The sequence below is a fragment of the Chrysemys picta genome, chromosome 18 (assembly GCF_011386835.1).
Source record: "Chrysemys picta bellii isolate R12L10 chromosome 18, ASM1138683v2, whole genome shotgun sequence".
In the NCBI taxonomy this organism is placed as follows: domain Eukaryota; kingdom Metazoa; phylum Chordata; order Testudines; family Emydidae; genus Chrysemys; species Chrysemys picta.
In genome coordinates, this window is record NC_088808.1 from 15,941,558 (window position 1) to 15,965,932 (window position 24,375).

Here is a 24,375-nt window from a genome sequence, read left to right on the forward strand (position 1 = left end):
TCTCCATTAAAGTTGACATTCCCTCCTTGGCAACTTAGTTTCTCTGCAGAACTTAGTCTCTGCTGACAGCCCATCAAAAAAGAGCCTTGAATAGGTTGTGTACATTGAAAAGAGCTGAGAAAAGGGTTCCCAGACATAACATTTATCACTGGATCTTGCCCTAACTACCTGAGGGCTGGGGGAAGTAGGGCTGAACTGCAGCTGGGAGCAAGCTTCCCAGCCTGGGGCGACAGACTCATGCTACGTCTGCTCACGCTAGTTGCTAACAAGAGCGGTGTGGACATGGCAGCTCAAGCTAGTGACCTGAGCTCAGACCCCCCCTCGTTGGGGGTCTGATTGGTGGGGCTTGGACTCGGGCGGCTAGCCTAAGCCACCATGCTAAGTTGGGAGCTAAGTTGCTCCCAGCTGCAGTGTAGACATACCCACAGAGCCCAAACAAAGCCACTGGCTTTTCCTCAGCTCCATCCATCTCCCTAGATCAAAGTGGGGTCAGCTCTGGAGTTGGGCTGGGTCAATATTTGTGTTGAGAGCAAAGTGCAGGTTCCTTCCGCATCTCCTGTTAGGCAAACCTCTACCTTTTACACAAACCGTCCTCCCCCCAGGCTCCCCAACAAACATCTCTTCTCCCAGGACAAGGTTACTGCAAAATAAAGATTACGCATGGACAAGCAATCAGAGTGAGAGATTGGTGGGTGTGTGGGAGGCTCATGCTCTAAGGCTTCTGGTTCCAACCCCCTTGGGAGTTTGCTGGTCTTGCTCGGAGAACGGCACTTCATTTTAGATCCCTGTTTACCTCCAGGTTTGGTGTGTGCTCACTTTTATCATGGTAAATCACTGATGTCAGAAATGTTGCCTCATGCAACTGTGGCAAGAGAGAAGAAAACTGCTGCTGACCTATGGAAGCCTGTGTCCTTTAAATCACCTGCCCTTTTCTCGTGTCTCATTTTGGGTCTTTGTCCCACGTTTTGCCACATGTGTTTGAGCCCAGGAGCTTGAGCGGTTTGTGCTAGCCAGGATCTCTCAGCTGGTGAAGGAAAGTAGGGGTGATGTTCTGGTCCCTAATAATAATAATACCCATGATTCTTTGGAGCAAATGTACTTTACAAATATCAGGTCAGTCTCCCAGCGAGGTAGGTCAGTATCCTGCTAACCTGGCAGACTGGGGAACAGAGATGGGTGAAGTGACTTGCCCAAAGTCACACACGTTGGGGACGTGAGGGTGCTGGGGACAGACCCCAGGAGGCCTGGTTCCCTGCTGCCGCTTCTAGAGGCTGATCAATCAAGCAGAGACGAGACCGAACAAACTCCTTTCACTTGGGAGTCTGGGAACCGGAATGAGACACAGGAATGGCACCCAAACCCTCCCCCCACAAAATCATCACAGCGGGGTACCCTCTCCGTAGACAGGGACCCACCGGGCTGCAAAGCGGATGTGGGGCTCCCTATAGCCACAGCCAAAAACACCTGGCGCTGGACCCTCCCGCTCCACAGGTGTCCCCAGCACCTGGACAGTGCGCCGGGGGGTGGGGACGGCAGCACCCCGGAGGGCGCCCCCCGGCGGGTGCACAAGGAGCTCTGTGGGCTGAGCCCCCCTGCAGCGCTGTATGGACCGGGGCTGAGCTGAGACCGGCCAGACTCATCTCACCCATGGCCCCCCCGGCCCGGCGCAGCCCCGGGGGCGGCTCCTACCTTGCCGCTGGCGGTGCCGCCGCTCACCCCGATCAGGAAGGGCCTGGGGTGCGGTCGCTCGGCCTCCCCCCCGCCGAGGCTGCTGCCCGCCGAAGCCATGACTCGCCAGTCGCCACTGCCGCAGGGGGACTACAACTCCCAGCAGCCACTGCGCCGCGCTGCCCGCCAGGAGAGCCGCCGGGCAGCCGTGAGGCAGCCTGGGAGCTGTAGTCCCTGCAGCTGCAGCGTTTAGCGCCTGCGCAGTCGGCTCTGCGGCCCCTGTGATAAGAGACCAGCTGGACAGGGGTGTGACAGGAGTGAGAGACTTAGGGTGCGTGTGGGGGTGACATTTTAACAGGGGGAGAGTTACAAACCAGGGCTGGATGGATCATCACTGCAGCTGGCTGGGAGCAGGCCATGGCAATGGTTGTTCAGATGGAAACCGCCCCTTTCCTAACATGGGTTTCCATGGGAAACCTGCAATTTTGCCAACACCCCTCCCCTCCCCCAACCCAACCCCTAATTTTCTGTCAGGAAAATCACAATGACAACTCCCCAGTGCTCAGCCTCCCCTCCCGCCCTAGGGTGACCAGATAGCAAGTGTGAACAATCAGGACGGGGGTAACAGGCTCTTCTATAAGACAACGCCCCTAATATTGGGACTCCTGGTCACCCTACTCCCTCCGCTCCAGCAGCCAGACAGGCAAAGCCTAGGGGACATAGGGTGGAAGGCTCTTGTCAATTGCAGTTTCTCACTGAGAGGGGGCAGGGGCAGCTAGAAAGCTGGAAAATTCCATTTCAATCTTCCTGAAAAGGATTTTTTCTAGATATTTCTTCCTGCAAAAAAATGTTGCATTTTTGACTTTTCATCCTAATTCAAGAGAAAACATTTTCAAAAAGATGAAATGTTTCCCGGGAAGCTCTAATCAGTACACCAGCATTTAAAGACCAAGGGATCCCCACTGGATTGACCAGGGAAAGGGATTCCATCAGGTATATTATATTAAAAGGTGGAAGCAGCTGGGAGCTCCCTCAGGGGTGGTCTTGAAGGGTTGCACATATATATCATGCCGCTCACTCCCTATGCAAACGACTGTACCTTTAACACTGCCTCTCGCCCGCCTCACAAAGAATTATGACAACACTCTACTGCACTTTCAGCAAAAGTACAATGAGATCCAAGCACAATGCACGATAACAAAAGTGCAATGCACTACTGTTATACACGTCCTGCTTGCATAGCCTACATTTCACCAATGGGCAAAGTATAACTAAAGTCAACTCTTGGAAAGAGGCAATGTATAAGAGCAAAAAGTGTTAAGTGCACAGCAGCACTGTTTTCTTTTATTACAATAAGCTGCTTTTATATACACCTCTAACCCGATATAACGCTGTCCTCAGGAGCCCAAAAATCTTACTGCGTTATAGGTGAAACCGCGTTATATAGAACTTGCTTTGATCCACCGGAGTGCGCAGCCCTTCCCCCCCACCCCCGGAGCACTGCTTTACCGCGTTCTATCCGAATTCGCGTTATATTGGGGTAGAGGTGTATTGCATATTTCATCCAAAATGCTATTCAGCACACGTAATGCTTTGCACTTTGGATGAAAGATTGCAGAACAAATGCAACGTGGTGTAAAAAAGGCAGCCACCTTGGATCTGTCATCCAAAAAATGCATGATACTTTGACTTTAACGAAGAAATGCTAATGTAGAAATTTTTCATGACCCTCTTTCTTTGGCTGACTTTCCCTTCCATGGGCTGGTCAACATTAGAAAATCTGGCAGCAATAAAATACAGTGATGTACTTTAAAGGGCTGTATCAGCTGGGTAATCCAGGTAGTACACTGATACAAAGTGCAGAGGAAGACACACAGGCTGCACTGATGCAAAGCAGGGTTTAACTCCACAAATTTTCCAGTAAATAACTGGTGTAAGCCCCATTTTATACAAATGCAGCAGGTCTATATTCAATTTACCAATTTACTATCGGGCCTAGAAACCCCCGTTATGGACCAGGACCCCCCTGCCCCAGAGAGCTTACCATCTAAGGGGAGGGATAGCTCAGTGGTTTGAGCATTGGCCTGCTAAACCCAGCGTTGTGAGTTCAATCCTTGAGGGGGCCACTTAGGGATCTGGGGCAAAATCAGTACTTGGTCCTGCTAGTGAAGGCAGGGGGCTGGACTCGATGACCTTTTGGGGTCCTTTCCAGTTCTGAGAGAGAGGTATATCTCCATATATATATATATATATATATATATATATATATTTATTAAGACAAGAGACTACAGACAAAGGGGGAGCATCATTGCAGTTATGCTGTTGTGAATTACATTAATATAAAGAGGGCTGTAGTTACACCGGTAAACATTTTCAGCAATTCTCCATACGTAGACAAGAGCCCTTATTTTCTTTCTGCTTTTGGGGGAAGGAGGTTACAAAAGTCAGAAGCCCACAGCAATTTCCCAGGCAGCAGTTCACAGGAGCGGCGCGAGGGTTTTTGCCACCCTCGGGGGCAGCGCTCCTCCTCTGAGCATTCGGCGGCGGGGGTCCTTCCGCTCCGCGTCTTCGGGGCGCTTCAGTGGCGGGTCCCAGAGCGAGTGACGGACCTGCTGCCAAAGCGCCCCGAAGACACGGAGCGGAAGGACCCCCGCCGCCGAATTGCCATTGAGGACGGCAAAATGCCGCCCCCCAAATCCTGCCACCCTAGGCGACCGCCTAGGGTCACCTAGTGGAAGCGTCGGCCCTGGCAGTTCAGTTTTACTTTCAGCCTAAAAAAGTCTGCACGGCCTCTCCTTTATGTTGACAGGTTTCAGAGTAGCAGCTGTGTTAGTCTGTATCCGCAAAAAGAACAGGAGTACTTGTGGCACCTTAGAGACTAACAAATTTATTAGAGCATGCATCTGAAGAAGTGGGCTGTAGTCCACGAAAGCTTATGCTCTAATAAATTTGTTAGTCTCTAAGGTGCCACAAGTACTCCTGTTCTTTTTATGTTGACAATTTCACTTGTGAAAGAAGCTGGCAGATTCCTTTTCCAATCTGTCTGGTTGCACTTTTCAGAAGCACTTAGCAAAGGCCAAACAGTTTCCAGAGTCTCCTGTTTGTCTCCAAAAAGTGAAACTTGGAAGAATTAATGTTAATTCACATTTTCTTTTGTTTTGTTTTTTAAAAAAGAAATTCCCTGAGTAAGTGGTGGCAGAGTGGGGCTCTAGAAGACACACCTCAGGGGCAGGTTCAGGGTAGCCGGTCGCAAGGGAAGCAGGCTTTCTAATTTCTTAACCGAGGTAATTTTTTTTGTGAAGGTTTCCAGCCTCTCTCCTCATGTTTTATGCACCCCACAGTGATTTGAAAATTAAAGTTACCAGCTCATGCTGCTTGTAATGGTTCTTAGCAGCAGCTGCTCTGGCTTTTAGCTTTGGGAACTTGCTGTTCAATTTTCTCCCTTTTAAATTGTTTTTCTCTAAGGCCTTACCCAAAGCCCACTGAAGTCAACTGACAGACTCCCGTTGATTTCAGTGGGCTTTGGCTCAGGCCCTACATGAGAACAGAGCTGCTAAAAGATGCCAGCTTGTCACTACTGGAGAGTAAAGGCCTCTTTCCCCTAGAGCAGATGTAGCATGGGTGGAATCTAGAGGGACAATCACTCTCCATAGTGTTTTCAGTCGCTGTCCTCTCTGCTGAGGCTCCCAACAAAGGGGTCAACATGCCAATTGTAAGTATTGCTATTTTTTTTATACCTGCCTACCAGAAACAAGGCTGAGACCCTTCAAAACTCACTGGCCAGACATCTGTCAGAGGGTCTCTCTGCTCCCCCAACTCACGTAGACATAAGAGGATTGTTAAACTCTTGAGTAAGCTTTATAATAATTTCTGATAGTAGAGACCTCAGTAATTTAGCAGACAAAGGCATAGCAAGATTCAATGGCTGGAAGCAAGAAAAACTCAGACTAGAAATAAGATATAAGTTTTTAACAGTGAGGGTCATTAAGCACTGGAACAACCATGGGTCGTGGTGGATTCTTTGTTACTTGAAGTCTTTACGTCACGATGCTGCAGCTCAACCAGAAGTTGCAGTCTTGATGCAAGCATCAACTGATGAAATTCTCTGGCCTGTGTTATGCAGGTCATACTAGATGGTCCTAATGGTCCCCTCTGGAATCTGACTATCAATCTACAATATTACCAGGCTATCTACAATGCACGAGTGTTATCTACATAGTAGAAACAGACAACAGATTCTAAGGAAACCAGTATCAGAAGATAAACACTATCAGAGAACTAGAAAATAGATGGCCAACAGGAACAGAGCAGTCGTGGGAGGAATTTTTAGACAAAATCACGTGTGACAGAGAAAGGCAGGGAGTTGGCGTTCACTATAAGGATAAGGAGAAAGAATAGTCTGTTTGCCATGTAAAATCAAAGTCCTGAAAACTCCAAAGGACTTTTTTAGGCTAGGCAAATATTACTTACCATGCTGGCTGTTTCCCTGAAGTGGTACGGATTTGTCTCAAAGCAAAAAAACTGGAAGGGAATATCTTGGAAGGCAGCTGGGTCAGTGCCCCATTCCCCTCAGAACATCAGGCAATTTCACAGGAACCTGCCTCTAAAGACAGACTCAAAACCCAAAGATTTTATTAACTATGTAATGGAACAAATGCATCACAGAGACCCAGAAAGACCAGGTTCAAGTATGGGCCACATTTATATATGAGAAGTGCAAGCAAGGGACAGCGTAGCAAAAATCACCAATTATATGAACAAATTGGGGTGGACGAGGCAAGAAGTGGATTAGGAACCATGAGAAATGTAAATGAAATTGCAGTGTAATAACACAGTTCTGCCCCTCAGTGGGACTAGTGTTAATGGTCTACCATAAACCCAGTAGGAAAGTTGGAATCAAGGTCTATATTACTCTCTAAAACCTTTCTCACAGGAACTGGAGGCAGGGCACATACTCTAATCACTACAAAGAGAAATAAATCAGTCAAACTTAAAAATGTGTCGGATGTAATCATTAAACTATTTACACCCAGAGAAAAAAGTGAACAATCCAGTAACGGGGTGATATGGGAAACGCAGTCGCCATTGGAATTAATAGGAAATCAGAGATTTTCAAATCCGACACAAGGTAAATTCTGATGAAGATTTTGCTTAGCTGGGAAACTGTTTTAATTGCTCTTAAATTAACACAGACCATTTAACTGATAACTGTGGAGCTCTTTGATTGTTTGGCCATCACAAAAGGGAGCTGCATTTCCTGGGTCCTCATTAATTCTTTGCAGTCTGATGAAATCTCAGGAAAAAAGGCCACATCCCCTTTGAATCAGACAGCGGCACCCTTTGCAGCCACAGAAATAAAGAAACAGCCACAAGTGTTTATAGAAACTGCCATGGAAATCCCCTTTCATGGATATATTCTAGTCTAATAAAGGCCTTTTTATCATGCGAACGTATTTTAACCAAGCAATGCCTCCACATCTGGGATTCTCACTCCTGGGGCTCTGTTTCGGGACTACATGAGGTCTCTGTTTTTCAGAGGAAAGAGAGGGAGGTTTAATACTGCACTGCACATCACCTTCAGCTTGACCCACTCACATTACACAGTAAGGGACGTGCTCATGTAACATGGTGGCTCTGTCCCTGGATATGCCCCTGTGTCACAGCACCCTACCATCTAGCGGCTGCCCAATAGCCCACGATCATCCAGGTTAGCTGTCAGCAAGACAAGGGTGTCTGTAAAAAACAGCCACACTGCGACAAACCTCGGAGAACAAAGAGAACCCAGATGAGAGCGTAAAACACAATCCAAACTCAAAGCAAAACCACAGAGTGGCTGCTGGCCTGTCCCAGACACAACTGACCCTTACGTGGAAGTACCCATGACTCTGACGCAGCCCTGACTTTAAAGTGAAAATTAATAATCCACAGAACTCAATTCCTAAAGAGCAGATTAGGAAATAATCATCAGAGCAAGTGAATCAGCTGCACTGAGACGGCTACTGGAAAAACAAACATACATTCAACTTTCCGTGGAAGTTGTGGAGCTGCCAGTGGCTACTACATCTTTGGCCATCCCAGTCCTGTCTCGCACCCCCGCATCCTCATGTCTTGTTCCTGATCTTCAGCACTTCCTGATATCCTGGTCCTGCCCCTACTTCAGCACCTCTTGCAAATCCAGTCCTAGGTCTCTCTGTAAAGACATCTTCATCTCGACCCCGGAGTTAGCAGGGTGGCAGCACAGACAAGCCAGGGGAAGTGTTTGAAAGGCAAATGGGGCGAGGAGGAGGGATTTAGGGCTGATTGGTGCCCCTGCTGCACCAAAGACAGAGCCAGCAGCAAGTACATGAGGGTAGGCGGCATCAGGAACATGGAAAGGAATTTGATTTTAGACCAGGCCTGATGCACCTGACACAGGTACCTGGGCTACCCTCCTGGCCTGTCCTAGTTCCAAAGAGACCGTTGCTAATGAACAACCATCATTTGGAGTTAATGATTCCCAGGAGAGAGGGGTACAGACTGAAGCCAGCACTGCAATTGTGCCACAGCCCAAGTATAGCAGCAGAAATAACTGCCCAACAAAGCAGACTGGGGGAGGGAAAGGACAGACTTCTGCTGGCACAGCTATGTTGGCCAGCGGCATGAGGAGGTGCGATTCCTGACCGACATAGCCGAGGTGACAGAAATCTGGAGTGTGGACATAGTTACGCTGGCAAAACTGCTCACTCCTGTTACTATACTAGTGCAAAATGCTGGCGTAGCTGTGTCCAGCTAGAAGAGCTTTGCTGGTGCAAAAAACAGTATTCCTAGTGCTCCTAGTGTAAACACAGCCTCAGATTCCGGAGAGCTCAGCTACTCGAGTGCCCAAGTTGTACTGCTTTCCACACCAGAGCCTGTACCAATAGAACTATATCCATAACAAATCACACAAAAGCTGTGTGGAGACCAGGACCGAGCCTCCTGTCCCCCAGAGGAAGGCAATATAATGACCGCTGCTGCTTAGAGCTGGACAGGAAATTTTCACGAGAAGTGACAAAGTTGTTTTAACTTCAAAGGGCTTGAAACAGATGCAGTTTGAGTCTCCCTCCCCCTTTACAATTTCCCAAGTCTTGCTCTTTTACTGAAGACATCACCGAAACTTTAGAGAACGCCAGGTTTTGGTAAAATGTTTTAATGGATGAAATGTTGCGGGGAAGGCATGATTTTTTTCCCCCCCACAAAAAATAACAGGCAACTTTTCACACACAAAAAATATTTTTGCAACAAAAAAGCCATTTCTGACCAAATGAACTTCATTTGAAAAAGTTCAAGCATCGCTGCTTGTCTGGGGTTGGAAGAGGAGCTCCTCCAACTCTACACAGGCCCCAAATCGGTGTCCACCCATGCCAGCTCGGCCACAACTGCCATCCATGTAGCATTGCTGTGCTCTGTTAAAAAAAACAGCAGCTGTATTCCACCCCAGAGGTGGCTGCAGTTCAGTGAGGGCTGCCTGGAAATGAAAGATGGTGGCTCCTAGAAGCCACGTGATCCCCAAGTACTCTAGGGCGCTTAGTGAAGAGAGAAGACAAGTTCATCTCACGTTTGTTCATTGACTGAGTGGCAGCAGCTGCCACTTGGAAACTAACAGATTCTCCCCAGTGCACTCCCCAATATTTACTAGTTGTGGGGATCTGTATCGTGATGTTATACAGGGCTTCACACCAGGCGAGCACTTTACAAAGGTAAAGGACAGGGTCCTGTCCCAAAGAGATTACAGTCCTGCAAACACACACGTGAGTAACTTTACTTTGGTGAGTAGTCCCATTGGAGTCACTGGGATTGACTATGTCAGTAAAGTTACTGATTTGCAGGATCGAGCCCATGACAGACAATAGTCCCCTCCCCCGAGAGCAGGGAGAGGCTACAACACAAGATATTCGGTCTGTCTTTTTTCTTTGGCTCTTGTCTTGCTGAATCTATTCATTTGTTAATATTCTCTTATGGCTGATTTTTTTAAATTATCATCTATTTCTCCAATTTATTGTTTTTCATTAAACGGCTAATGGGAAACACAAAATTAATGACAACAGGCTCTACTGCTCCAATGGCTTTTACGCAGACAATTCTAAGAGCATTTTATAAACTGTATATAAAAGGGCTCACTTCACACACCATGGAAACACAACCATCTCTGGGGTGGAACATAGTGGCAGTTTAACAGCTCACAGCAACACTACTCAATGTTCTCACCACCAGTTCACTGCTTAGTAAAGACGAAGAGAGTGGCCTGCTTCCTGACTGAATAGGGAACATACCAACCTGCATTGCGTAAAAAGCCCCCTTTCCCAGACACATTTCACACTAATGCAAGGGGCTGATTTAAGGTGATTCTCTTGTCCAAATGGGGGAGATTGGGTTTTTTAAAAGATAGTCCCTCCTTTGAAGTGCCCTCAGGCAGAAGCCCCCCTTCCCTTCCTCAAGGCAGCGACACCACCCCATTCCAGGTCTAAAAGCCAAGGAAACACCAGCCCTGGCTCCCAGTCACAGTTATTTAGTATGATTTGGCTCCAACAGGTATTTACAGTTCAAAGGGCTTCGTGGCCTGTTTGGGGGGTGTCCCTCCCCCTCTATTGTATCCCCTTATCTGGAGCAGGCTCTGACAGGCTTATGCTCACTCTGCCAGGGTAGATAGGGAAGGCCCGTCTCACTGCATCTGGCCTTCATCCCCCCCCCCCCTCCACCCCGCCCTCAGGAGCAGGGAGATACTGGTACAGCCTGGCCTGGCTGGGAACACCATGGCACGGGAGCTGCCGCTGCCCTTGTGTACACAGTCATCTGCAAACAAGCTCGTCAATTATTAATAAAGCTCAGCTCAGCCCCAGGAAACTGAATCCGAGCAGGGAAGGAGGCACACGGCTTAGTTCTCGGGACAGTCACTCCCCAGGGAAATGCAGGAAGAGGACTCTCTCTCTAGATCAAGAGCATAGATAGCTCAGTAGAGTTTCCTAAGAACAGCTGATCCCACTGAACGGGAATCTTTGTTCTGCTTTGGGTCGCTCACCAGCATGGTCTGGAGTGAAACCGACTAAGAAGAGAGGCACGACTACTGATTCAGGTAACGTGAACTTTCCTTTCTTTTGGGCGGAGTAAATGATGCCTGGACATTGCTCTTCGTACACTGGGTTGGCTCAGCGCTGTAAGGTCCCGTTCAACTGCATTTGGTTGTGTCTCGAGGTGGGAGACCCCTGTAGTCTGTGCAGTTTGTGGCAAACTAGGGTCTACCAAGAGTTATACAAATTTAATCCCCTCCATGAGCCAAGAAAATACCATATCTCCGTGCCACAAATGGGGAAACTGAGGCACAGGAGGAGTTTGGTGACTAACTCAAGGTCAGACAGCAAGTCAGAATCAGAGCCAGGACTGAAACTCAGGAATTCCACGTTCCCAGACGGGGCTCAGAGCATGTTATCTCTGACCATTATTAATTCATGTAAAGAGAACCCCCCTCTGGAGATTAGCACATTAGAGCCTGGTACCAGCTGCCAGAGCTCTTTTCTGTTTCACTGATGCACAGTGTTTTTGGGGGAAGGAGGAAGTTGGTCTGCGTGTTTGGGAGAGTTTCCATGTGGCTGGGAGCTCCCAGTCACCAAAGAGGGGGAGTGAATTCTCACACTGTCAAGCTGCAGCAGATATCAGGGCGTTGCCCGTCAGTTTCCTAACAGGAGAAACCAGTGGCATGGAATCTGGGTATTTACACTACATACACCAGTCCTTGGACAAAGGTGGTCACAAACAGCATGCAGGCAATTCACTCCTTCAGGAATTGCAGCCAAAACCCAATGCCTAGTTTCCAAGAGGAAAGTCTGCCCCAAGAATTGACGCTAGATAGGAGAGCAACTCAAACAGGTTCTTTCTCCCCCATGCCTATATGGAGCCTCAAGGCACTGCAGCTTCAAGCACAGGCTGTTTGTAGATGGCTCTTCAGCCACCTGGTGGGTCGTGGGCATGGGGACACGTGAGCAGGTGTATCCATGAGGCAGCTGGTCAGCCGAGTGGGAATCAGGCAGAGGTCTAGCTGGTTTGGAGCATATGGAGTCCGTCCTCCTCCCCCCCCTGCTCCCCCCGAGTTTTGCTTTGAGTTCCGGGTTTGAACAAATGTCACAACCTCAGAGCAAAACTCAGCTGAGACAGCTGGGTTCCAGCTGCTCTCCTGGGGAACCCCTGAATTTCACTGGATTTCATTGAGTCCATCCCTGTGTGGCGCTGAACATCAATATTAAGGCCAGCTGCCGAGGGGCAGGCCCAGGGATATCCCAATGCCAGGATCACAGTGCAGCCATGTACACAGGGGCAGCCTCCGCAGTAGCAGACTGCTGTAAGGTGTGCATAGGATACGGATGCCGTGTCTCCCTGCCGTACCATCCAAGGATTGCCCTATATACAGCTGTTCTGCGGCTTGGACCAGCCCTCTTGCCATGAGGGATGCACATGGTCTTGCTGCCAGAGCATCACGCTTCCCACAGAGGGCCTGAATGGAGAAGTCAGCATAAGTGACCGATTCCTTCCCTGGCACAGCTGGGTGTTGGGGGCGCTCTACTGCTGGGTCTCATTGAGGGAGGGTCCCAAGGAGCTCACTCAAAAACCAGAGGACACATACAGATTGAGCAAAATATAACTTTTTTTCCTCTGGGAGGCGGGGGGAGATTCAAGTCAATTGACACATTTCACAAATTCATGTTGATGTTGGCAAATTATTTTAGCTGATAAAAAAACATCTGCAAAAGTCAAAACATTTTTTGTCAATTTTGAAACAAAACATTTTGATTTTTTGATTGGAAACACCTTCTTTTTAAAATTACCATTATTTCTTTAATTTAAAAAGGGGAGGGGGAGCTCAAAATTGAAACAAAACATTTAGCTCGACTCCAACTGAGCTAAATTTATTTATTTACTTTTCAATTTGCTGAACTGAAAAATTTCACTTTTGGGTTGACCCAAAACGATTTTTTTCTCTGATTTTTCAAAACTGCCTGTGAACCAAAAAATCCATTTTCCCCACAGTTCTAGTTCCAGAGAAGAGCGGGGGTGGGTGGCTGGCAGGCAGGCGTGTGTGTATCCCTGTGTCCCATTTTGGCATTGTTTGTTTTCAATTAATAGTCTGACTCCTGAGGGCTAGTCCTAACTTTGACACTGACTCAAGCACTGACCTTGGGCAAGTCATGTAGCCTCCTTGTTTCGGTATCTCCATGTAGGAAGGAGAGTCATTGCTACCTTGGGTCGCAGAGGTCTGGACGAGGGGGAATATTCACACACAAACCTAGCAATATAAACCACTAATGAAGGGCTGGATGTTACTTGGATTTCTTTGCAGTTGCTCTTCTCCTTCAGAAGGGAGAGTCAAAAGCCCTGGAGTAGGTTCTCTCTTAGCAAAGGAATTTAAGATAGAAGCTACATCTGGGCGGGCCTAGCAGCCATTCAGGGGTGCTCCCTACTGTGCCGTGCTCAGGCAGCCAACCTGTCACTCTGCAGAACTCACCCAGCCTTGGGATTCAGGAGGAGCCATGGATGTTTGTTGGCCTCTGGTACCGACACCAAATCTGGTGAGCGCCTACACTTTGGCCTAGTAACAGCTACTCCACGGGGCTCTGACAAACCTCCCCCGTCAGGCCAGATGTTAGCCTACCTCAGCTCTTTTATTTATTTCCCCTTATCGGCCCAGCACGTGGTGTTTACAGTGGCTGAACCGCAGGAAGGCTGTGGTTTATGTTATGGGAGATACCGAGTATGAAATACCCCAACGGAGAGCCGAGCGTGTGTGGGGAGGTCCAGTCAGCTGGGACAAGGGTTTATCCTACTTGACCAGGCCACAGAAATTGGGCAAAGCCTAAAAAAATTCTGCGTGCTATGAAGGGCGGTTCTAGGCCCTCTAGGGCTTTAATATTCAATGTAGAATTTCTTACAGGGTCAGGGCCATTTTCAAGACATTTCACTGCACTCGCAGGACCCTGGGGCAGGAAGGGTCATTTCTGTCTTGACCCAAAGCAATGAGGGTGGATGGTTCTGTCCAGGTCCCTCCTGCTGAAGTGCAGCCGGAGCAGACGCTCACTCTCAGCACAAACCAGCAACCAACTCTAAATCCTGGAACCTGAGCCAAGGCCCAGTTAGGATTTCACAGTGGGGAGGTGGCCCAGTTTGGACAGGTGCTGGGCCTCTCGCTCCCCTTGGCAGGTCCCAGCTTCAGGTGAGAGAGCCCCACTTAGACATGCTCCAGCGGCTGCACGTCCTGCTAAGAGTGGAAGCCGGGTTCTTCCGCCATAGCTGAGATTGACGCCCTGCATTACAACCTGTCAAGAGGCTGCTGTATTGTGCTGACAGCCACTAGGGAGGGAGGGAGGCAGCAGCCTTAGGGTATGTGCCTGCCTTGGTTTAATTCTCATTATGTTGTCTGGAATCCCAGGCATCCAAGATGGGACTCTAGGGGCTTCCAGCTGATGGAGAATTTCCTGCAGGGGATTATTCAGACAGTGATGGCATTTTGTACACATATAGCACCCTTCTTCCAGAGATCTCAAAGTGTGTCACCAACCCGTCACCTCCCTGGACTCCCAGACAAGTAAGAGATCATTCCCCCCATTTTAAGAATGGAGAAACCAAGGCACGGAGAGGATGCAACTTGCCCAGTGTCACACGGGATGAGTTCATGTCTTCTCTCTTTGAAAACACAATGCCAGACATGGCCTTAGCATAGACCTCCCCTTAACAGCAGCAGTGACATATTGGCCAGCAAGTTTTCTTCCTTCTCTAGATCCCTTCCCAAACCCCTGGAAGATCAGTGGCATACAAACCCGCTCACCTGAGACTCAGCCCGCCCACAGCAAAACTCAAACTTAATTCTTGTCTTGAGATACCAAAGGCCATGAAGACTAGAAACCCACAGAGTCGCAGCAAAGTCAGTCGCAGAGCAGGGAATAGAATCCAGGAGTCCCAGATTCCCTTCAACAACAACAGCCTCATTTTAAAGTGTCACATGCCCAGCTATGCTCTCAGAAACCACCAGCTGCAGCTGGGCCCACAGTAACATTTCAATAGTCCAACGCATTGTACCTTGGACCATTGCACTCCAGAGCAGCCAGTGAGAAGGTTTTTGCTCTGTCAGGTCTTCCTTTTTCAGGCATTTGCTTATGGGGAGGAGCATTATTATTGCTAGAATGGGGGAAAGGAGATTTACAGATTCTAATCAGCAAGCCCCAAATTGTAGTGATCTTACTGGATATGTGACTGACTCACCACGTGGCCTTGCATAAGCTACCTCGCCTTGCTGTAACAGCTTCCCCACCTATAAAATGAAGATAAAGAATACTTATCTACCCACAGCATAGGGGCATTATGGGAATTATTTCACTGTGCAGGGCATTCCATTTATAAAAGCGCTTAGATATGGTAAGCGTTAGCAATTAATGTGGATGCGAAGCACAATAATTTATGTCCATTTAAAGAAAAACACCAGGTACAAAGGCAAACACTGCAGGAGAGAGCACAGTGTGTGAGTCTCCTGTGCAACAAGCTGCAGCCCCTCAGAGTCAAAGGACAGCTGTCTTTGTACGTAGGCAGAGTCCTTCCAAATCAAAAAGGTGCACTACACAGAGAAAGTGGCCGTGGCAGTTGCATAGCTACAGAGCACCACTCTGCTTCTGCCGGCTTGAAAAATCACCATGAACGGAGATTTGGTGCACAATGGCAGCTGATGGAGTTGTCCAGGATGGTATGGACATATTGAAATTTTTTGGTACAATGTGTTAATTGGATTATCCCCCCCTCCCCAAGTAATATTACAAACCACCATAACATGCTGTCCCCATGTATGTAGATCATATACATGAAGTCATGCAAGTTTCTGTGCTGAGACACATGTAAATAACCCCATCATGTTTTCAACAGCACTTTTAATTTCACATATCAACATGCTATGATAACAGTTTCCAAAAAGACACAGAATTTTTTTGTTTCGTGAACTCCCTTCTTCTCCCTTCTCCAAGAAGAGCCTGGGTTTATTTCCTATTAAAAAGCAAACATCCCCTAGTATGCAGAACCAGGCAGCCGTTACCAAGCCTTCAACAAAAAACACAGGGCAGAGGAAAAAAGGCAGTAAGGCCACCAAGCAGTGATTAAACAACAGATCTGATATGAAATAAACTCTACATCAGCAGAGCCCTTGGAAACAACAGGCCGATGCTCAGTTCAAGGAGCGAATGAGGTGCAATTACATTGAAATTCTTCTGTTCTTGTCAATCAGATCTGGACTAAAGTACATAGAGATTTACAGCGTTGTAACAGCCACCTCTGTCTTAGCTATTCACTTGGCCTGTGAGACAGGTACACAAACACCATGTTGACTGGAATTCTAATGCTTTGGGCTGATTCATGAGTACTGGGTAAAAGCAGAAGTCATTGTGCCCAGCCAGGTCTCTAGAGGTTCTGAGATTTGAATAAGCCCCTCTCTCCTGGGCCAATAGATTGAGCTGGAAACCTCCAGAGAACAACAGGTCATGAGATTTCTGGGGCTTGCTGCTTCTGGTCTCCCAGCGCCCCCACAATATCTCAGCATAGCTGCTTGTGGCACAGGAGAAAAACAAAGCTAATGGGGGAAAAAGCTGGCTGCCCTTTGTCCCGCTGCAAACTAACAGTCTGGGTCAGTTCAAGGGTGGCTCTTATTTGGCTGAGCCTGTCTGTGGAAGGGATCCAGGAAGCTCACAGCATGGAAGTGAGGATGAGCTGTCTTGGCTGCCCAGCTCCATGTAGAGCCGTTCTTCGTGTGAGTCACATTAGTTTGCAGAGGCATTTCCAGTTTGTCTGAGCACTTTGGAATGAGGAATCTTCACTTCCTCAAAGCAACAATATCAGTGCCTGTCACCCACTTTAACCTTTGCTGCAATTTCTTCAAAGGGCCAGAGATGGAAGGTGACCTCTCCCGCACCTCGACCGAGGGACTGAGGAGCTGCGAGCCCCCGGAGGGAGGCAATGCCAGCCTGGAAGGAGCGATGGGGCCAGCCTGGGGTGCCACTCCAGACCACAGCGGAGGAGGGATTACAGGCCTGGAGCAGCAGGGCTGCACTGGAAGTACATCGTCTCCTGGACTCACAAGCACCGTGGTTGAGCCCAACCTCCCTGCACGTGATGGGCAAGAACCCAAGTGCACTTCGGGAGTCACCAACACAAGCTTTGTTGGGGATCCCCCACCCTATTCTCCTCCAGACCCAAAGACTGCTCACTTGATGTACCCACCTTTCCAGGCCATCTCAGGACAAGTGCCCATCATGTACCAGCCAGGACCTTCGCAGCAGAATTTTCCTCCTGGCTCCTTCCCATACACTATTGTATGTAACCACGGTAGCACATCTCATTAGTGTTGAGTGTAATGTTCATCCCTATCCTGCAGTCTCCCCCCATTCTCTCTCACCGGTTACCAGCGACACTACAGATTAGTTACCTAGGCTGTCGCATCCCATGCATGAGCTTCCTGCCTGGGGCCAATTTTTCACCCATCTGTGGGGGGGGAGGAGAAGGCAGAGACGCCATATACTGCCCAAGGCAGACAGCTGGGCCAGCCTTGAGCACAGGCAGTGCAAAGCGACTGCATGGACTCAGCAACTTGTAGGCTAGTCCCAGCTCAGCCTCCAGCAGGGCTCAGAAGGGGAAGCCAGCAGATGGCAAAGGTCTGTAAACAGGCAGGTCTGTACATTGCGCAGAGAGTCCTAGAAAAGGACGGTGCAGAATTGCCTCCCAAAGGAAATGGTGGAAGCCCCAAGGCGTGAGACCTGGAACTCCAGAGTGGACAATGCACTGGTAGACAGAGAAATAAATAGCATAAGGAGCAATCCCTCAGAGGGGGTGGGTTGACCTACATGGGTCCTCTCCTATCGGCAACTCCAGCAATTCCACGGCAGAGAGATACCCAAGGCAGTGAGACCCTTTGTCCTGGGATCCCTCTCTCCATGTTGCAGGTGTCCAAAAATTACCAGAACCTTTTGCTCTGTGTTGCAGTACAACGGGCTTCCTGCCAGCAGGCTTCCAGGAGCGGCAGACAGGAGGCGCCCGCCCAAAGATTATATGGTGGAGTCGGTGCTGGTGACGATTTTCTGCTGCTTATTGACAGGGGTGATCGCCCTTGTCTACTCCCATGAGGTAGGACATGCCCTTTCCTTCCTGTGGCCTGGGCTCTCTGAACTCGGTTGGAGGAGGGATGAGGGGTCCCTGTGCTTAATATAGTTTATTCACCTAGTTAGGGATGTGGTTGATTACACTGAACAACTGGCAGCACGGATAGAAGCACTCCAGTTGCATGTTCATTTCAGTGGGATACTTTCCCCATGTCCCCACTTTATACAAGGGACATTCTCAGCTGTAAGGATACACTCACATGATCCTAAGAAAGCTCTGCTTAACGCCCTAAAGAACGGGTCAATGAGGCCCCTGTCACCATGTACTTGGAATAAAGGAAGGCAGGAAGAATTCCCTTCCTCTCCAGATCTGGTGATCAGTTCAGCATAGTGCATGTGACCACCCAGCTCCATCGTTAAACTTCCAATTCCCATTTATACTGGGAGTCCCAACTAATTGTCTATTTCCTCCTTGAATCCTAGTAACATGGATTCTGCAAGTACCTCATGGGGCAGAGAATTCCCAATGCTGATTGCAGTCTATGAAGTAAAGCTCTGGACTTAGCCCAGAGCTCTGGAAATAAGATAATGCCCTGGTCATCCTATGGCTGCTTAGTTCATACACATCTGTACATGGGTCACTATGGCCAGACAATGTACTCCTGTGTGTCTGACAGGGTGAATAAGCTGGTGGTTGAAAGACAGCCTGGTGCATATTGCTGCACTTTCCGGATAGATGACCAATGCTCTTTCTGATCAACAAAAGGGCTTTTGCGAAGGGTGCTGACCGTGCTTGCTGGTTTTCTGCATGGATCCATAGTCAGAGCCTTAGATGGTCTGAAATTTCATCCCTTTTCCTCTTCATTAGTCACAGTTAGTGCCTTTGGTTTTTATCAGATATGCTTAAAGCTCTTTACAGGGACACAGGGCCCTCTGTTTGGGAGGCCTCAGAACTGTCTTTGAAGTGCAAGGAACTTGCATATCTCTTCTCATTGTTCACATTCTCTCCCCCAACCCTAGACACGAGCAGCCCTGAACAGAGGAGACCTGATCCAAGCCAAGTTAGCATCCAAAAAAGCCCGATCCCTGGTTCTCTTCAGCCTGCTCTTTGGAGTGTTCGTGTGCATCAGCTGGGTCATCTATGTAGTGGTGGTCCTTTATCTATGATAGAGCACCCCACAGACAACAGGCTGCATCATGTTAACAGCTCACCACCACCGTCAGCAGCACCTGGGGCAGCAGGGCAAGCACCTAGTCGTGGGCTAAGAGAAGTGCCGTGATACTGCAACATGGCATGGAAATCAGAGGGTGTCTGAGCTGCCATGTTTTCTGCCATCAGATACTGTGCAGCACAGGTGTATGCTTGTCCAGCCCCTGGGAATATATTTCATTCTCTTCCTCAAGTGCAGCGATTGCGGGGTATTGTGCCAGGCCCAGCCAACCAGCAGCACCACTGCAACCACTTAGGTGCTGCCCCAAAGTCAGCACGGAAGCAACCCACCTGCCTCATCCAGCCCCAGGGGACTGCAAGACAAGTGAGCAAGCTCCACAAGGCTGACCGCTGCGTTGCTTCAATAACTTGGGGCAATCCAAGAGCTGAATGTCAGCTCCACAAAACACTGCGTGTCCCAGGGCATCTCCCATGATTTACCAACATCCGCCGCCTCGTTCACAGCTAGTGGCCTCCATTCCCAGAACAGCATCTTGGTGGGAAGAAAACTTGCAACGTTGGCTGGCTGAAGGCAAGGAAGCTGCCAGCACAAGAACCCTCTCCCCTCTGCTAGGATATCCCAGTTTAGCTGGAATTCCTTTGTGGCTTGTGCTGAACAATGATCTATCTAGAAAAGGCAGAATCACGTCAATCAGTGGAGAAAACAACCCAGACACCTGCAGGAGCTGTCAGATGTTCCCCGATGGCAACACATTTTGTGATTGTGTTTTAGGCACACAAAATCTGGAGGTATCACTCCAATTCATGGGACTTGAATAAGAGGAAACACACCTTCCTGATGGCCTGAATATCGCAAGTGTTTAACATCCTGAATCTATGTTCGAAACGGCCAGCAAGGAATGCAAAGGCTGTGTTATTTCAGGATTTCATAGGAGCAATTTAACCCGTTCTGGGGATTGTGGCCCAAGAAAGCTCAATATGAAAACACATTTTTTTTTTTTTTTAAGAAACCCATATATCCCCCATTGCTTCTTCTAGATTTCAATATAAAAACCAGGTTTGTCAAAACTGCACGTTTCCATATGTAACTATACCCACATAACAGACCCCCACCGACCCATTTTAAAATCAACCACTCTCTTATGGGCAGGTCTTCCATAATCGTTCACTATGGCATTTCCTGTGTCTTCTCCTGAAGCGACTGGTTCTGGCCACTGTCAGAGACAAGATCTTGACAAGATGGACCTCGGGTCTGATCCAGCCTATACTCTTCAGCCCGAGAAGGGGGCCCTTTAGGCTGAGGCGGGAACACATGGATGGGGGCTCTCCCAGTGCTGCGGATATGCTGCCGGTCCCCAGAGCTGTCAATCCCCTCGCCATGTTCACATGAAACATCGTTTAAATAAACTCCTTGCATGTGACTTGTAGGAGGATGGGTGGCTCCTAGGGTGTGGGTAGGCCCGAGTGCAGGCTCGGGATAAACAGCTGGCAGTAAGCCAGGGCCTAAACTCCGACTCACCCATGCCGCCTGCTGCCCCTGCCAGCCTTAAGGGGAAAAGCCTGTTTGTTCTTCTAAATGACCACATGCTCAGCTCCTTAACGCAGGGGCCGAGTTTGCTCCCTCCCCTAGGGTCGCCTGGCTGTTTACTGAAGCGTCTGCACATGGCGTGCGCATGCAGAGGCAGATGGACTGGCAGTGAGGTCTGTCCCCACACGTGCCTCCCAGTGATTTGCCACTGTGTCATCACAGATGTCAAGAGACTGGAATGAACCAGAGGGATGCACGTTGGGCTGTCTGGTTTGGTGACCACGACTGAGCATGATGAAAAGAAACAGCATCGGCCACTCATTGGACTTTATAGCCCTTAGCCCTTCTGCAAACTTCGACAGAACCTTCCTCCTGCAGCATGACGGGCCCCATCCACAGAGCCCCATCCCAAACGCTGTAGTCTCAGGATTTCTGCTGCTATATTTGCACTTGTACAGCGTGACAGGGGTGTGAATTCTGATGGAATAAGTGGGTCCAGAGAGTCAACGGTGTTAACATGAGCCTGACACTGTACAACATTAAACAGTTAAATATGGTTTGGGGGTTTGAGTACAGAGACCTTGGCCTACTTAACCCCATGGCAACAACCACAACTAAAAATATTTGTAACCTTTCATTAAAGAGACAGAACAAGAAGAAAAAAAAAACATTTAAAGCATTTGAAATGTGAAGTATTAAGTAAGGCTGTAAGTATGCCTTAAACCAGTGGGTCTCAAACTTTTTACTGGCGACCCCTTTCACATCTCAAGCCTCTGAGTGTGACCCCCCCCCAATAAATTAAACACACTGTTTAATATATTTAACACCATTATAAATGCTGGAAGCAAGCGGAGTTTGGGGTGGAGGTTGACAGCTCGCAACCCCCCATGTAATGATCTCATGACCTCCTGTGGGATCCCGACTCCCAGTTTGAGAACCCCTGTCTTAAACCCTTTCCTTTTAGCTGGCGAAGAGTTTTCATAGGGACACCCCTGTCTGATGGTCTATTAGAGGGTATTAAAGATGGTAACTGTCTTTTTTGGGGGAAAAGAAAAATAGTTGAGATGGGCTGGAGCGCTGGTTGATAAAGTCCAGTCAACTCCTTGCTTTGATACAAAACTCGACAAACGCATACAAGGGGACAGAAAAAAACAGCAGAGAGAGAACATGCAGCTTCTGTCTCTGATGTGGACTTCCACTTGTGAGCAGGCTGCTGGTCTTCTTAGCCTCGCTCAAAACCGGGCCAATTTGTTCAGGTTGTTCGAGGCATTTCTTTTAGCTGCTGTTTCTGATCGTGGGCTCCTGGCAGTTTTGCAAGGGGCAGAGCTGTCTTGGCCAGCTAAGCCAGACACTTGCTAGATAGAAGCAAAGAGAGGCAGGAAAGAGAAGAAATAAAGTGGGGAAGGAAAAGGACATGAGGGAGGGGTGACAGCAGGAACCCACGTCTCATGCCAGGTGCTGTTCAGGATTTAGCTGAAGCCAGTGGAGTGGGAATGTCATCTGAGCAGGACATCTTGGGATCAGGACAGTGAAGGCTCAACAGTGTCATGGTGAATCCCAGGGGGGCACTTATTCCTTTCAATCTACACCTGATGTTTTGACATGCCCCTCTGAATCTCTTTAAGGGCCCCAAAAAGGGAGTGACGGGCAGCATCGCCCATCCCCTCATTATTTTGTTCACCAGCTAAGCCAAATTCCCAACATCAATGTGTTGGTTCATTCATTTCCAATTCCATTGTCCTTGGTTTACCAGTCATGTCTTAACACAGTCCTTGGGTGGTCTCAGCAGACCTTGGTGTTCGGACTAATCCAGTCTAACATTTTTGTAAAATTGCAAGCAGTTTTATGTAACGGCCCGAGCTGGACTTTCATTACCTTGGACAAGTTAGGGTACAGGCCTCCACACAAGACAAGTGTGCCCCCCACTGAATACCCTCCCAGCTAGCTTGTTGGAGCAGGGAGCACGCCAGTAAGAAGCACACTTGAATTTCAGTGTGAGTGCAATGGGGTCACTATACCTGGAAGTCAGTGATCATAGCAAGAGACCTTCCTTATAATACAGAGAAGCCTTGAAACTAGACAAATAAATGACATTGCTGGTTACTGTAGCAGTGACCTAGCCAAGCTGGCCAGGGTGGGTCCACTTGCAAAACCAAGTGGTTTGCAATTGACATGCAGTTTTCTGGCCAGCAGAGGGCAGTTTTGTTTTTCAGAGCTAGCCTGTTACAAAGTACTTACAGGAAAAAAGGGGAAGACAGTGTTCAGTGGCAGCAGGTCGCAAGCATCTTTTCGGCAATTTCTCCAAAGAGCTTAATGCAGGTAAAGCAGGACTGTCCGCATCACTCGCAACAAACATTTCCCTGTAAATCAAGGTAATTCTAACTCCGCTGACCTGTACCATCCAGGAGGCAAAACTCTCCAGGACATTGCTAGGAGTCTTTGCATCCCAGGCCTTGCACAGCTGCATATTAGGCACCCACCCAAGTCACCACCCCATAGTCCTGCGGTCCAGGCTTTACATAGAAACAGAACAGGAACTTCCTCTCATTACTCAGAATCTGCAAACCACCGGGGCCCAGCCTGTATGCAGCAGAGCTACCCCCTGAACCATCCCCAGTGGCTTCTCTTTGCCAGCAGGAATAAAGCACCTATCCTCTCTGGCTAGGCTCCTTATTTAAACCACCTGTGTGTAGGAAGGTGGGAGACAAAGGCTATTAATCACCATGGAAACAGCAGTCCCCTTAGGTGTGTGTGTTCCTCTCCTCTCCCAGCGAGTTTAAAGCAGCAGTTTTCAGAGATGTGCTTGGAAGGAGGTTATTTCCTTGAGTTTAACGCAGGTGGGAAACACAAACGACTCCATTATCTGACAGATGTGGCCATGGCTGCCCCCATCCACTTTTTGCAGCACTTATTTTAAACTACATTTATTACAAGTGTCTCGCCCAAACTCTGGGAGCCTCTAGATTATTACAATAAAAAACACACACACACTTCTAATGTCTCAATACATCCCTTAAAGCTCCCACACTGCCATAATCATCCTGCCCCACACCTGCGTTGGCAGGCAGGACTCCTGGGTTCTCTTTCCAGCTGTCCCGTGCTTGCTGCGACACTGGGCAATTCACTACAACTCTCAGAGGTTGTTTCCCCATCTGCGGGAGAGGTGCTGTAAGGCTTAATTGTCTGGAGAGCACCTTGAGATCCTTAGCAGAGACTAAAAAAAGTTCAAAAGGTGACACAGTCGTTATGTGGCCCTAGACCTAGAAATTGAGACCAGTCAATTCCTTGCAGGTCCTGCCCTTGTCGTTTGTTAATATCGCCTGTATCCCCTTTCAATTCCACTTTGGGCATTAAGGTGTAGGAGGACTCAGAGAAACTGGCAACAATGACATGCCTGCACTGAGTAATCGCTCAGCCATCACCACCCATGGAGTTTGCCGCTGTGCTGACACCACTAATTGTTAGGCCAACCAATATCATCTCATTGTTTCCTTGTACGCCGCATCTGTCTATATCTACCTGTTGTCTCTTATACTTACATGTTAAGCGCTTTGGGAGGTGGGGGGACTGGCTTTGCTCTGTTTGTACAGCACCTAGCAGAATGGGATCCTGGTCCAGGCAGCAGCTTTATGTCAGAGTGAACCTAACTGCTAACAACTGAAAGCAAAGAGGGAAACACCTGAAAGAGAAATAAGAGCACGTTTCAGCCCCTAGGCAAGCACTACTGCTATGCACTTCTACAGCATGGTTCATCACAAGAGTTCGCATCACCTCTCAATGCTGCCATGTGTTACCCTCAGCTCCCATGAAGTGGCAGTGAGAGATTAGAATACTTGGCCCCTTGCTTAAAAGGTCAATGAGCTCTCAACAGGGGT

General features: G+C 48.6%; 2 protein-coding genes across 7 annotated transcripts in view; one reads left to right on the forward strand and one right to left on the reverse strand.

Annotated features, from left to right (window-relative positions):
* UCK1 (uridine-cytidine kinase 1) overlaps positions 1-1,845 on the reverse strand; it is a 12,111-nt gene extending 10,266 nt beyond the window's left edge. For 3 of the 5 annotated variants that reach the window (XM_065572421.1, XM_065572420.1, XM_042854283.2), the window contains exon 1: positions 1,690-1,822. Coding sequence is in view for 2 of the 5 variants with exons in the window: in XM_005293315.4 (XP_005293372.1) it covers positions 1,690-1,788 (99 nt within the window). In the remaining 3 variants the exon portion in view is untranslated. Of the gene's footprint in view, positions 1-1,689 lie in introns of all 5 variants that reach the window. The other 2 variants (XM_005293315.4, XM_005293314.4) reach the window with 1 other exon arrangement.
* An 8,653-nt stretch (positions 1,846-10,498) lies between these two features.
* PRRT1B (proline rich transmembrane protein 1B) lies at positions 10,499-21,168 on the forward strand. 2 transcript variants are annotated; one of them, XM_065572196.1, is made up of 5 exons: positions 10,499-10,759; positions 14,102-14,257; positions 16,588-17,018; positions 17,686-17,826; positions 18,822-21,168. In XM_065572196.1, the coding sequence occupies exons 3-5, from the start codon at positions 16,596-16,598 to the stop codon at positions 18,966-18,968; spliced, it is 711 nt and encodes a 236-aa protein (XP_065428268.1). In that variant the 5' UTR covers positions 10,499-10,759; positions 14,102-14,257; positions 16,588-16,595; the 3' UTR covers positions 18,969-21,168. The 2 variants fall into 2 exon arrangements, with proteins under 2 accessions (XP_065428268.1, XP_023961828.1); XM_024106060.3 differs by lacking the exon at positions 14,102-14,257 and having other exon boundaries at positions 10,506-10,759.
* The last annotated feature ends 3,207 nt before the right edge of the window (positions 21,169-24,375 follow it).

What these genes read in the sequence shown, in the direction of transcription:
- PRRT1B (XM_065572196.1), top strand. Translation starts at nt 16,596, where the DNA reads ATGGAAGGTGACCTCTCCCGCACCTCGACCGAGGGACTGAGGAGCTGC. An exon ending in GCTCCTTCCCATACACTATT is followed by an intron (nt 17,019 to 17,685) that starts GTATGTAACCAC and finishes TCTGTGTTGCAG; the next exon opens with TACAACGGGCTTCCTGCCAG. An exon ending in CCCTTGTCTACTCCCATGAG is followed by an intron (nt 17,827 to 18,821) that starts GTAGGACATGCC and finishes CCCCAACCCTAG; the next exon opens with ACACGAGCAGCCCTGAACAG.